Genomic DNA, 13881 nt, shown 5'->3' with positions numbered 1-13881 from the left:
AAAAAAAAAAAAAAAAAGGAAAAAAAAAACAGCCCTTTTGTTTAAGTATTTAACCAGATGAGAAACTAAGGATCAGAGAGAAAATGTGGGAAAAGAAAAATTACAGGCAGAAAGTTTTACCTGGCTGAAAATCATCCACACATGATTTTGTTTCCCCTCAAACCTTGAGTCTCTCTCTCTCTCTTTTTTTTTTCCGCTGTGTTGCCCAGGCTGGTCTCCAAGTCTTGGCGTCAAGTGATCCTCCCACCTCAGCCTCCCAAACTGCTGAGATTACAGGTGTGAGAGCCGCCATGCCAGCCTAAATGTTGAGTCTTTCTTAATCTCTAGAACATAGTAGCTCCTTCAGGCCATGGGGACAGCTGGTGATTAGTTACAGAGTTTATTGTTTAGGTTTTGTTTTTGTTTTGAAATTATGAAGTAATTCATGCTTGCTATTAAAAAAAAGTCCTGAGTTGTGTAAATAAAAAAGCTGAATCCCCCTTTGCCCACTGACAACCTACTAGTAGCTACTACTAATAGTCTGGTATCTCCCAGACATTTTTTGAAATATTTTAAAACTATTTCTGAATATTTTTAAGCAAATATGTGTGTGTATGAGCACACACACACATATAATTTTTCATGTAAATGGAATCATGCTGCTTTTTCATTTAATACATATTGCACAGATTTTTTTTGTCAGCACATACAGATTTATCTCATTCTTTTTAATGACTGCATGGGGTTTTGTAACAGGTAGACTATGAAGTTTGTAATCCTCTGTTAAGGGACATTATTGTGATTGTTTTTTACAGCCAAATAAATATAGTTTTAAAAGAAAGTGCCACTGTTTGCTACCTTACACACCAAGCTTTAATTATTGTTATTTTAACTTTTTTTTTTTTGAGATGGAGTTTCGCTCTTGTTTCCCAGGCTGGAGTGCAATGGCATGATCTCAAAGCTCACCACAACCTCCACCTCCCGGGTTCAAGTGATTCGCCTGTCTCAGCCTCCCAAGTAGCTGGGATTACAGGGATGCACCACTACGCCCAGCTAGTTTTGTATTTTTAGTAGAGACAGGATTTCTCCATGTTGATCAGGCTGGTCTCGAACTCCCAACCTCGGGTGATTTGCCCGCCTCGGCCTCCCAAAGCGCTGGGATTACAGGCATAAGCCACCATGCCTGGCCGTTACTTTAATTGTTATGCCACAAGCTGGGTGAGTTAGAACCACAGAAGTGAATTCTCGACAGTTCTTGAGGCTAAATGTCCAAAATCAGGGTCTTGGCAGGGTTGGTCCCTTCTGGGGGCTCCCGAGAGAGAGTCCGTTTCATGCCCGTCTCCCAGCCCCTGGCAGTTGCTGGCAGTTCCTGGTGTTCCTCAGCTTGTAGACGCATCCCTCCCGTCCCTGCCTCCGTCTTCGTGCGGCATCCTCCCTTCTGTGTCTCTGTATGTCTCAGTTTCCCTCTTTCTCTCATAAGGACACGGGTCATTAGATCTAGGGCCCAATCTAAAGCCAAGATGATATCATTTAAAGAGCCCTAATTAGATATTAATTTAAAATCTTTAAAAATCAGCCAGGTGCAGTGGCTCATGCCTGTAATTCCAGCATTTTGGGAGGCCAAGGTAGGAGGATCACTTGGCCAGGAGTTTGAGACCAGCCTGGGCAACATAGCCAGACTCCATCTCTACAAAAATTTTTTAAAAGTTACCCAGGCATGGTGGTGCACACATGTAATCCCAGCTCCTCAGCATACTGAAGCAGGAGGGTCACTTGAGCCCTGGAGTTTGAGGTTGCAGTAAGCCGTGATTGCACTACCGCACTCCAGCCTGGGCAACACAGCAAGACCCTGTCTCTAAACAAATAATAATAATAATGGAGGTAATGATATTAATATTTATTGGCATGCCTTCTGCGTGTCAGGCATTGTAAGAAATGGGCATTATCTCATTTAATCCTTACAAAATCCCCATTTTACAGATGAGGAAACTGAGGCTCTAGGGAAAGAAGTTCCCCAGCTTGTAACTATCAGTACTTGGGCTTGAAACCGTGTTTATTGGATTCTAAAGTCCATCCTTTAACTTCTGTGCACAGGAACACAAAAGGAGGAGCCCCTATCCAGGGCAGACAGGAAATTTGTCATTGGTCTGTAGGATTTAAAGATATAGTCTTACCTTTGTAGATTAAAGAGAGTCAGAAGGTCTCAGCTAAGTTCATAAGCAGAGGACAAATGTTATCTTCTGTCGTCTTCTCTCCTTTCTGGCTCCCAGCTTCATCCTATTCTTTCCATTGCTCTGCTGCACTTTTATGTGAGTCAACAGATTTATTTACCTTTTTTCTCTCTGACTTTTTTTAAGAGACAGGGTCTCATTCTGTTGCCCATGTTGAAGTGCAGTGGCACAATCATAGCTCACTGCATTCTTGACTTCCTGGGCTCAATCAGTCCTCCTGCCTCACTCTCCCTAGTAGCTGGGACTACAGGCATGCACCACCATGCCCAGCTGATTTTTGAAATATTTCTTGTAGAGACAGGGTCTCTATTGTTGCTCAGGCTGGTCTCGCATCCTGGTCTCAAGCAGTCCTCCTGCCTGGACCTCCCAAAGTGCTGGGATTACAGGCTTGTGCCACCCCACCCAGCCTCTCTTGGATTTTCTTTACTGACTTTTTGACATCGTTTGCCCTTTTAAGGGTCATTTGAGGCAAAGCCCTATCCAGGCTTCCATGGGTTCCTTCAGACACTGAAATGCACCCCTGAGCTCATGAACAGCAGCTGTTTCTGTGATGAGGACTGCTCTCAGTAAATAGGAATGATGACCGACAGCCACACACACAGAGCTGACCTGGGCTTCCATCCATCACTTAAATGTGCTTCTTCCCATGGCTATTTCTCGCTGTGGCATTCATCATCATGTTGCAGAAGGCCGCCATTGACACCATTATAATTGAATCTTACAAAACGGAGGGAACTGTCATTAACAGGCAGCCATGACTTTCATCAGAAAATCTCCAACCCTAGATCCAGCACTGCCAGATGATCAACGTCTCCGTTTCTTCTGTGCTGCCACTGCACAGATCCAGAGCTCTCGTGAGGAGTGATGAGTAAAACAAAAAAGAGTAACGTCTCACCGGGCGTGGTGGCTCACGCCTGTAATCCCAGCACTTTGGGAGGCTGAGGCAGGTGGATCACTTGAGGTCAGAAGTTCGAGACTGACCTGACCAGCATGGTGAAACCCTGTCTCTACTAAAAATACAAAAAAATTAACTGGGCGTGGTACTGGGCCCCTGTAATCCAAGCTACTTGGGAGGCTGAGGCAAGAGAATCTCTTGAACCCATTTTGGCAGTGAGCTGAGATTGCACCACTGCACTCCAGCCTGGGCAACAGAGCAAGACTCCATCTAAAAAAAATAAAACTAAAAAAAGTAACCTCTCGACATGTGCAAGCACTGAGGACTGCAGGTCACTGGAACGAATGCTTTGTGGATGTGGCTTTAGGATCTTCCTCTCCTCTGACTCTATCTCAAGGGTAGCCACAGATGCTGCTGAGAACAGGATGAGTCCCTGCCCCTAAGAGGATCCCAGGAGAGCACACTCAAGGCTCTGCAGGATCCAAGAAAAGCAGAGTTACCCCTTGGTGGTGGGAAAGGTGGAACCTCATGGAGAAGGCAGCGTTTGGGTCTGGTGTCGAAGGCCAAATTGATAGAAGTCCATGCTGTTGGTGAAGGTCACAATGTGTTAAACCAGGGAGGCCAGCAAGTAGGAAGCCCGCTCAGAAAACACCTGCAGACCAGTTCAGCTGGTGTTTGGCTGCGTGCAGGTGGGTAGTTAGGAGGAAGGAGAGGAGAGTCAGTTGGCATCACCACACTTAACTCAGTTCCCTCCTGTAGCACTAGTCCCTCAGCAGCAGCTGTGTTGCAGAAATAGTTTAGTTTAGTTTAGTTTTTTGAGATGGAGTTTCGCTCTTTTTGCCCAGGCTGGAGTGCAATGGTGAGATCTTGGCTTACTGTGACCTCTGCCTCCCAGGTTCAAATGATTCTCCTGCCTCAGCCTCTGAGTAGCTGGGATTACAGGCGTGCACCACCATGCCCGGCCAATTTTGTATTTTTGGTAGAGACGGGGTTTTACCATATTGGCCAGGCCAGTCTCGAACTCCTGACCTCAGGTGATCTGCCTGCCTCAGCCTCCCAAAGCACTGGGATTACAGCATGAACCACTGCGCCCGGCCAAGATTTGTATTATTTCTGAATGGTTGCCCCTAGTGGATCTCTGCCTCCAGGACAGCTGTTTTCTCCTAAACTGCATCTGGAATAGCTTTCAGGTTCACGGTCTTTCAACTTCCGGAAAAGACAGAGTGAATTAAAATTGTCCTCTTATGCTCCAAAAAGCCATGAACCAGCCTACCCCTACTAGGAGAGTAGGATCCATGGATGGATCTCTCATCACCTTCCAGCCATGCCCCTGTTCTTGGTGTCTGCTTTGCTGAAGTGTTCCTGGAGGGGGTTGGGGTAGGAAGGAGAGGGGAAGCAGGAGAGGAAGACTCCACACCCTGAGTCTCCAGTAGGAATCTCCTCTCCAGTCCTCAGCACATGACATTCAGTGACCTGGACACTTCACTTTAGTCTTCATCCAAGCCCCTCCCCCATCCTCTGGTCCACCAAGAAGGTTCTGAGGTGTATTTTGTACATTGGCATCTCTTGGTCCAGTTTGCCAGAGAAGGAGCTCAGTGTCTGTGGAACTGATGAAGCAAGTTCAGGTCAGAGAATTCCCCCCACACACAAACCAGAGACCTGGGAACAGCCAGAGAACTGTGTGTTGACTGGGTAATTCAATGCCATACCGCTCCCAAGAACTGGGGGGACCTGGTCATTTGTCACCAGAAAGGCTACGTGTCCCAGCTCTTTAACAGTGGAAACCTCGCTGTCCTGTTGGTGGAATATAATCCATTGGCAATCTAATGGTCTGTAACAATTAAGACCCAAATCAAAGGAGTTGGTTTTGAAGTTTCTGGAGCAAAAAAAAATTCTTTAAATTTCTTTGTAAAGATGGGGTTTCCCAGGCTGGTCTTAAACTCGTGGCCTCAAAATAGTGAAATTTAGATGCCTGGATGGAAGAGCATTTGGCTTATAGTTTCTGGCTTTTCTGCTTGGTTTCTCAGAATCCTTGGAGCCCCTCTCTTCTTCTTACCAACAGTCAGCCTCCAACTTGTTCCTCTACCAGCCCCCTCCCAATTCCTTTCAAGAGATTATTATAAGTGGTACCTTCTCATTTTAAGAATATTGAAAAACACAAAGAAAGCGGCATCTATAAACCTGCCTCCCATGGGGAACTACAGTTAGCATCTTGTATTTTATGTTAACCTTTTAAAAAATGTTTTAAGATGAAAATTCAGATGGATGCTATTCTGATGAGACTTGGGGTAGATGGGGCACAGGTAGGGGCTTCTTGCTTTCAGTCAGATGAAGGAGGGGAACAGTTTCCACAATTTCTACGGGGTCCTTCATTTTGCTTTCTTGATTGTTTTAGGGAGTGGCTGAGGCTGAACTGGAACAGAACCTGAGTCGGACTTTCAAAAGCCTCTTCAGAGCAAGCAACGAGGTAAGGGGTGGGGATGGGGGCAGAAGAACAGGAGGGGGCAGTTGTGAAGGAAGTAGGGTACCTAGTGTGTGGCAGGGACCAGGAGTAGCAATCTGGCCTCCTTTTCTTTCGTTTCTGTAGTCAGGGTAATTGAGGTCCCCACTCTCCTGGTCCGTCCTTAATGGGAAAACTTATATCCCCACTGACACACAAGGTCAGAGAATGATTATAATAATGATAGCTTAGAAATTATGCTATTACCATTACCATTTTAACATGCATAATTGGTTTACCCAAGTCCAAAATTAATTGATGTCCCCAACTCTCTTCTTGAAGCAGAGGAGTTTAAAAACCTTTAACTCTGTAACCTGCACCCTCCTGTCTTACGTGTTAGGAGTCATCATCACTATTGTTGTTTTATATACAGTCAATTCCTGCTCAAACTGTCCCATATTTTCCACTTTCTTTACTGATCACTTCCTGCATCTCACTCATTTGCATTGAGTTCAGTTTCTTTCTTCCTGAAGCATCCCCTTTAGTAGTTCTCTCAATAAGAGTCTGTTGGTAGTAAATTCAGATTGTGGTGCCTGAAGACGTCTTAATTTTAATCTTAAAGAATCATTTATCTGAGTATAGAATTTTAGGGTGTTTTCTTTTAGAAAATTCTATCTTTGCTTGTGAGTCAGCCTTGGGTCTAACCCCCTGTATGTTAATTGTCTAAGCCAATGGATTATCCTGGACACTGCAGTGTCTGATCTGCAGTTTAACCCATCCTTGAAGTATTAATTTCAATAAATAGTTCTTTTAATTTGTGAAAGTTTTATTTGGTTCTTTTTCAAATCATTCTGATCTCTTTTAATAGAGTCTTGTATTCATATTTTTCAGTTCCTTTTATGTCTTCAATTATTTAAAGTATATTTATTTCTAATTCTTTTTTTTTTCTCTGTCTCTCTCTCCTTGCAAGCTCTATTATTTGATGTTTTTGGAGAGTCATATTTCACTGTTTGCTGCATTTGCTGCCTTTTGCTGTGGGGCCTTGTTGTGTGCGTGTGGGTTCTGTAAATTTGGTTTATAAACTCATCTTCAGCAGTACTTAATCTGTACCTGTCTGCTTCAATTGGGCTTGAGGAAATGACTCCTTGAATGGTTAAGGATTTCTTCTGCCAGGCATCCTGCGGGCATTACCAGCCCAGGCTCGCTTTGTTGTTATTGTTATTGTTGTTCTTGTTTACTTCACACCTTGGGGGTTTCCAGGTCATGCAGAGAATGCAAACTCAAATCCAAGCAGTTGGAAGGCAGGCCTAGAGCTGTGAATTCCCAAGGGGGTGTCTTTTGGTTTCCTCTTAGTACCAAACTGAAACAGACAAATTCCTTTAACATCTTTATCATCATGAGGGGATTTTTTTTCTCATCAGTTTTTTCACTGAAGGTATAGCATGTCAGAGACCCCAGATTTACTGGATTTACCATGGAGGGGCATGGAATATCACATCTCCAACTTCTCATCATAGGCCTAAGTTCTCTTTTCTTGTTCCTATTGGTTGATAAACCTAGGTCTTCACATTACCAAGGTCTGCAAGGGCCCTGGGGCAGTCTCAGCCCAGAGCTTTGGTTGTGAGCTCCCTCTTTACTTGACTCCTGTGAGGGGGGTCCCTGGCTCTCTTGGGAGTTCCATGTGTTTGTTACAGTCTGCATGGTACTCAGAGGTCATTTGTCGTAACAGGGTTTTCAGATGAGATGAGCATATTTCCTTTGCATCACCCATGACGTCATTTGTAACTCTTCTCTTTTCTTCCTACAGAGTGTTTTATCCATGCATAAAGTCATACCCATAAAGAAATGGGTAAGAGACATGCTTGGGAGAGCCATATCCAGAACCAGCTAATTGTTAAATGGATGTTTCTGCCTCTAACTGCTATGGGCAGAAGCCCTGAGCCCTCCATCTCTGAACTTAAAGTTGTCCAACCAGGGTCCCCTTGGCCTGCATAGGGCTGACTCTAACCCCAGGCCTGAGCACACAGCCTGGAGTTCCTACCCTTTAGGGAGTTGTGGCTTCAAGATCTTAAACAGTAAGAGCTTGGAGGAGTCTTAGAGCTGCTTGTCCAGGGCAAAATCCACCCTCTGCTGATAAGGACCCCAGGATTGAGATCTTACCTCTACGGGGCTCACCCGGTGCATGCAGGTGGAGCGGGGTGGGTCCCCTGCCCAGGTCTCCTCCATTGCAGTCCACTGGCCCCTCTCCATCCAGGCGCCATGTTTCCAATTCCCCCACATGGAGCCCATCCTTGTCTCCCTCCTGGGTTGGATATGAGTGAAGGGTCAGAGTTGAGATTTGATTGGAGCTCATCCCCATGGCCCCTAGATCCAGCAGTCTTCCCACAAGACCTTATTTTCACTGCAGCACTGTGGCCTTGACATCATTCACTTGTATTTTTATGAATAATGATGACCACTGTCACTTGTCTGGGCACGTGCTGACCATCTGTATAAAACTCTGGACTAACCCCTTTTAGATAAATTATTTATGATCCTTGAAGCTTTCCGAAAAATGCTACTATTTTTAATTTCCGAAGAGGAAAACAGTTCTCAGAGGGTTAAGTAACTTATCCAAAGTGGCTGAGCCGGGGTTAAACTCCTCTGGCCCTGCAGGCCATGCTCTTGTCACTGCTCAAAGAACATCTCCCTTCCCTCCCCCACACCCACATTCCCTTATTCCTTCACACCGTCTGTCACTTATTCATTCACCCATTCATTCATTCCTCAAATGCTGTGAGCACACGCTGGGTATGAGGCCAGGGCTGCATGCTCAGACGCCCAGACACGCGAAGCAGCGTGGCCACCCTCAGTGAGCCCATGGTCTCAGGGGAGGCAGAGCAGCTGGGATGCTCGCAGAGGGGCCCTGAGGTACAGTGAGCCTGGAGCACCCACCTAGCGGGGAGGCTTAGGGTGGTTTCATCACAGGGTGCCACCCTGGTCACATACCCCTTTGATGTGTCTCACAAAAGCCTGGAATGGCCAGCTGCTCTGACTCTGGGTCTTCGTGAATCTGAAAATGCCGACTGGCCCTGTTCAGGCACCAGCACTGAGGCTGTGCCCTGTGAAACTGCAGTGGTCCCTGGGCTGCCAGGGGTCATCACAGGCCATCCTCTGGGGGGACTGTGCAGCACCTTGAAGACAAGATAGGGGTCCACAGTGGGATACCACAGAGAGTCTGTGCAGCACGCAGGAGGCGACAGGATCCAGCCTCCTGGCCTGGGTTCTCTTCCTGCCTAAGAGGAAGAACAGAGCAAGCCCTTAGGAAAATTCCAAGAATCTCTGGCAGTGTCTCCAAAGGGCCACAGTTAAGCTGGCTGGGAAAGGTTCAGAAGGGGGGAGAGCAGGAGCAGGGGGCTGGCAGGGTCTGGGATACGGCTGCTGTGTGCCTGAAAAAGCCGGCGACTGTGGTTGGTCCAGGAGCTGTGATAATAGCCGGTGAAGTCGTGGATAGGTGGGAGGGAATGTCAGCCTGCAGTGTGACCGTGAGATCACAGCTTGGAGCTTTCGAGGAGATGGGCTCACTCTGGCAAAGGATAAGGGAACAAAAGATGGAAGCGCTCACAAGGCCTTGCGCAGGTTCAGATGGTCTGTGAGAGGCAGTGAGGTACCCAGCCTCCGTTAGAGGCCTTAAAACGCAGACCCCTGGCTCTGGGACAGGAAACTGAACAAGTGGCTTTTTTTTGCAGGAGGACTTTTTGCAGGGAGCCCAGAAGAGCCCAGCCTCAGCAGGATGGTCACCGAGGAGGAAATCCAGTTCTATGTGCAGCAGTTCAAGAAGTCTGGTTTCAGGTAAAGAGAGCACAGGGCCCAGACACAGATGAGAGATGATCGACAGATAGTGATCTTCCGCCCTCAGGGTGGAGGGTGAGGTCCAGTTCTCCACCACAGCCCTCATGGGTGCCAGGCCGGCCTCTGCTTGAATGCCTCCAGTGTCAGGAGGCTCACTACTTTATGGTGCTCAGCCTGCTCTAGTTTGGGACACTCAGCTTGTTCTTTCTTATGCTTGCGGAGCCCCCATAGGGCAGAGGTTTTTAACTACTTTTCAGTCATGGCTTCTCGGAGAATCAGATGGCAACTCTGGGCTCTTCCTTCAGAAAGACATAAAAATCCACATAAACTCAAAAAGTGCATACATTTTGGTGCATTTGCCCTATTTCCCGATGTCATATTAGGAGGGGGCATCTTTGCTCCACCTCCCAATGTCCCTCTCACGTGGGCTCCCTGGGGCAGGCGAGTGACCTCTGGATGGTGAGGCTGCTCAACCAAGGTCCCCAGCATCAGCAACCGCCCCAGCCTCCAAGGCGACACGATGACATTCCCTGGACCGTCCTGTAGGGCCGGCTTCTGTGTGTCCCAGAAGACTACCCAGAGGCTGCCAGTTCACTCAGTGGAGTCCTGTGTCCTTGCACAACGCCTTGCTGCTAGAGCCTGGCAACTGCGCCCGACAGCGCGGCATGGGTCCTAGGCTCTATTCTCTTGCCCCTGCAGGAGGCTTTGCTTTTCCCAGGATGACTGGCTGTGCAGAGCAGGTTTCTGTTGGTGTCTGTAGCAGAGCCGTCTACTTACTGCCTCTCTCTTTTTACTTTCTGATCTCTCCCCAGAGGTCCTCTAAACTGGTACAGAAACATGGAAAGGAACTGGAAGTGGGCCTGCAAAAGCTTGGGGCGGAAGGTGAGTGCCAGGTTCAGTGTGGTCTCCTCTGCACCCTGGAACCCACCCATGGGGCTTCCCATTGGCCTGAGCTGATATGACCTGGGCCAGAGCTGGTCATGGACAGACCTGCTGGCTACCTCCTTTCCCTTTGGGGTTTGGGAAGTGACTCCCTTCAGGGGTTTCCCATTAAGATCTTTCTTGCTGGTATTTCCGTTGGGATGGTAGAGGGTGACGTTGGGGATGGAGGTGGGGTGTGTCCAGGTAACTACAGCATCCATCCGGAATCCCCAGGTCCCCTGGTGGTACCCCAAGCCAGGGCTGCAGATGGCCCAGGGCACCTCCCAGAAGTGACGTGGATACTGGAGCTCCCAGCCCCAGAGGAGTGTTAGGCGCTCTCAGAGGTGTGACTTCAGCCTCTGGTTGAGTCACCTCGCACAAGTGAATCTCTGAGTCTCAGTTTCCTCATTTGTCAAGCAGAAGATGGGTTTCCAATCTCTGGTTCTGCAGAAGGAGTAATAGAAGTAATAGAGGTCCCCAGTTTACATTCAAAATGTTTAAAAATCTAAGGGAAGTCAAATTATTCCCCATTGTGATTGCGCAGGTAGCCAGGCCTTCATCAGTAGCCCTGGTTACCTTGTTGGTTCACTCTGTGAGTGAACACACTGCTACGAGCCAGGCTTCCTGCGAGACCCCAGGATACCATGGTGTGTAAACAGATCAGGTCTTGACCTCCCGAAGTTAGGTCTTGAGGCACTAGAGTGTATAACATCGTGGTTAAGAGCAGGCTAGGAAGCACATGGGCTGAGTCTAATCCCTGTGTGACCCTGGGAAAGGTACTTAACCCCTCTGATCCACTGTTGCTTCTTCTGCAATATGGAAGTGGCAAGAACAGTGCCTCCCTCATAGAGCTGTGTAAAGATGAAATGGGTGAAGGCACATGACCTGTTACAAGCAGTACTGGCAACCTAGTAGCTCCATTAGTGTTCCTTGTCATTATCGTATGACTGACGAAAATGACCAAACCGCAGTTGGACAGACAAAATCTCTCAAAGCGTGGAGGAAAATATTGACAAAGGCACTGGGAAGGTGAATCCCAATGATGCTAAGGTCAGAAACCCTCCTCTTCTGCACTTTCTTTTTTTCTGGAGACAGTCTTGCTCAGTTGCCCAGGCTAGAGTGCAGTGGCGTGATCTCGGCTCACTGCAACCTCTGCCCCTGGGTTCAAGCGGTTCTCCTGCCTCAGCCTCCCAAGCAGCTAGAATTACAGGAGTGCGCCACCACAACCGGCTAATTTTTTGTGTTTTAGTAGAGACAGGGTTTCGCCATGTTGGGCAGGGTGGTCTCAAACTCCTGAGCTCAGGCATTCCACCCACCTCGGCCTTCCAAACTGCTGGGATGACAGGCCTGAGCCACTGCGCCCAGCCTCTCTTCCGCAGTTTCCGGTCGGATCTTCCTCTCTCCTCCCCCACCTCCTCCCATCCCGCCCTGCTGCCACCCCCTACCCAGTTCACATTTTAGCTTGGAACATTCTAGAGTTTACAAACCTCATAGAAGCCTCAGGATTCATTTTAGCCACAAAATCATTTTTGACCTTCTCCTGGCTCTTGGTTATGGGAGGAGGGAGGGGTGCGGAGAGATGCCCATCATTCTGTGTGTAAATGAAAATAGTGCAAGTTCCTCAACCAGGGATGGGTCAAAGGTGCTTGGAAATTAGGGTAATGGTGGAACGAGAACAAATAAAAAAACACAGAGGTTTCCTGGCCTTCCTGTGCATGCCTCCCTGCATCGAACTCATTTGCCCGCAGTTAAAAGGAAAGTCATTTTGCTGCTGTTCATGTCACATTGATAACTATTGTGACTGCCCCCATTCTCTCCGGAACCTTGGCCGCCTCTTTTAAGCGTCTGTTTAATTCAGAGAAGAGGAATCTTGATCTTCATTCAAGGGTGTCTTCCTTCTTGGTGCGGTCGATTCAGTTCTCCCAGTTACACGCAGCTCAGCATACGTTCTCACTCACACACATCTGCACACACAAGACCCATGTTGGCCTCTGCACTGCTGAAGATCTCCAGTAATAACCATGAATCTGTTGTGCAAAGTTTGGCAGATACAATGTCAGGACCATAGCAGGGCGGTGGGCAGGGGTCTTTCAGGGGAGGAGGGAGGGCTTCCCTTGTGGAGTGCCAGCCATTTCTGTTTCCTGTTCTCTTCCCAGATCCTGATTCCGGCCCTGATGGTCACGGCAGAGAAGGACTTCGTGCTCGTTCCTCAGATGTCCAAGCACATGGAGGACTGGGTGAGGGAATGGCCCTGCACAGGGGTCATTGGTACCCCCGGGAGAGGGCACGGGCGCTCAGAGGGAAGATGGCAGCGGAGGATACACCTTGTCATGTGGATGGGACCGCGGTTGAAGCACTTCAGTAACATCACTATCCCCCGCTTGCAAGCAGCAACCGTGGCTGTGCCTTCCTTTCCCCTGCACGGATATGGGGTTTCGTTCCCTCGTTATTCCCTTCCTAAGTCATGCAGGGTTCGGGCAGGGTGGCCTGCGGGGAGCAGAGAGAAGGCGTCCATTGCCCGTTGCTCTAACCTGAGACACACCCATCTGCATTCTTCCATTTACCTTCCTGCATGGGGTTTCCTTTCAGATTCCCCACCTGAAAAGGGGACACATTGAGGACTGTGGGCACTGGACACAGATGGACAAGTAAGGAGGTTGGGGGCTCCTGGGGTCAGGGAGAGCAGGGCCCCCTGTTCACCTTCCATAAAAGCTTTCCTGGTTTCATTGTGGTGGCTTTGGCCTGGTTTAGCCACTCGTCACTCACCTCTGCCTTCGAGTTGGGTGGGTAGGCACAGACAAGAGTGAATGGCTTTTTTTTTTTCTTCTCCCTTTCCTCCAGGCCCACCGAGGTGAATCAGATCCTCATTAAGTGGCTGGAGTCTGATGCCCGGACCCCACCAGTGGTCTCAAAGATGTAGCATGCAGCGTGCGCCCACGCTCAGCAGGTGTGCCGTCCTTGCGCCTGCTGGGGCACCATTGTTAGTATACAGAGGTGGCCTTACACACATCTCTCATGGATGGCAGCATTGCTTTGAAGGGGTTTGCAAAAAAAAAAGATTTTCGTTACATAAAGTGAATCAAATTTGACATTATTTTAGATCCCAGAGAAATCAGGTGTGATTAGTTCTCCAGGCATGAATGCATCATCCCTTTATCTCTAAGAACCCTTAGTGTCCTGTGGGGGGACAGAATGGGGTGGCGAGGTGGTGATTTCTCTTTAACTGACCAATCCATAGTTTTGCAGAAAAATCAGCCGTTCACTGAGAAGAATCTTAGTAGAGATTGGGATGCGTTACTCAATAAAGCTAAGATGACTATGCTGCTGGTCGCTGTTCTTGGAGAGGTGGAGTGACTGTTCAGGGAGAATGCATGGCGTTGGGATGAACCCTTTCTCTCTGCTTTTGAGCCCTGTTCTGGGCTCCGAGGTGCTGCGTGATCTAGGCCTTGCTGACCAGGAGACAATTCTACGGGGATGGCCGTGGTCTCTTGTGCTCTGTCCCCTAAAGCAGCCACTGGCCACAGGTAGCCACCTGCCTTTCTTCCAGCTTCCCTAGCAGATTTTGCTCAGGCACAAATGTGCAC

The 13881-nt window shown here is 48.3% G+C and overlaps 1 protein-coding gene across 1 annotated transcript in view; it reads left to right on the top strand.

Moving 5' to 3' along the window:
- EPHX2 (epoxide hydrolase 2, cytoplasmic) overlaps window positions 1–13620 on the top strand; it is a 59260-nt gene extending 45640 nt beyond the window's left edge. The window contains exons 14-20 of the mRNA XM_011944588.1: window positions 5501–5572; window positions 7353–7373; window positions 9258–9376; window positions 10189–10258; window positions 12454–12534; window positions 12887–12945; window positions 13139–13620. Coding sequence (XP_011799978.1) covers window positions 5501–5572; window positions 7353–7373; window positions 9258–9376; window positions 10189–10258; window positions 12454–12534; window positions 12887–12945; window positions 13139–13217 — 501 coding nt within the window. The 3' untranslated portion in view covers window positions 13218–13620. The remainder of the gene's footprint in view (window positions 1–5500; window positions 5573–7352; window positions 7374–9257; window positions 9377–10188; window positions 10259–12453; window positions 12535–12886; window positions 12946–13138) is intronic.
- The last annotated feature ends 261 nt before the right edge of the window (window positions 13621–13881 follow it).

This window comes from Colobus angolensis, unplaced genomic scaffold (genome assembly GCF_000951035.1).
Source record: "Colobus angolensis palliatus isolate OR3802 unplaced genomic scaffold, Cang.pa_1.0 Scaffold233, whole genome shotgun sequence".
In the NCBI taxonomy this organism is placed as follows: domain Eukaryota; kingdom Metazoa; phylum Chordata; class Mammalia; order Primates; family Cercopithecidae; genus Colobus; species Colobus angolensis.
Note: the sequence above shows the minus strand (reverse complement) of the source record. Positions and strands in the feature narration are given on the sequence as shown.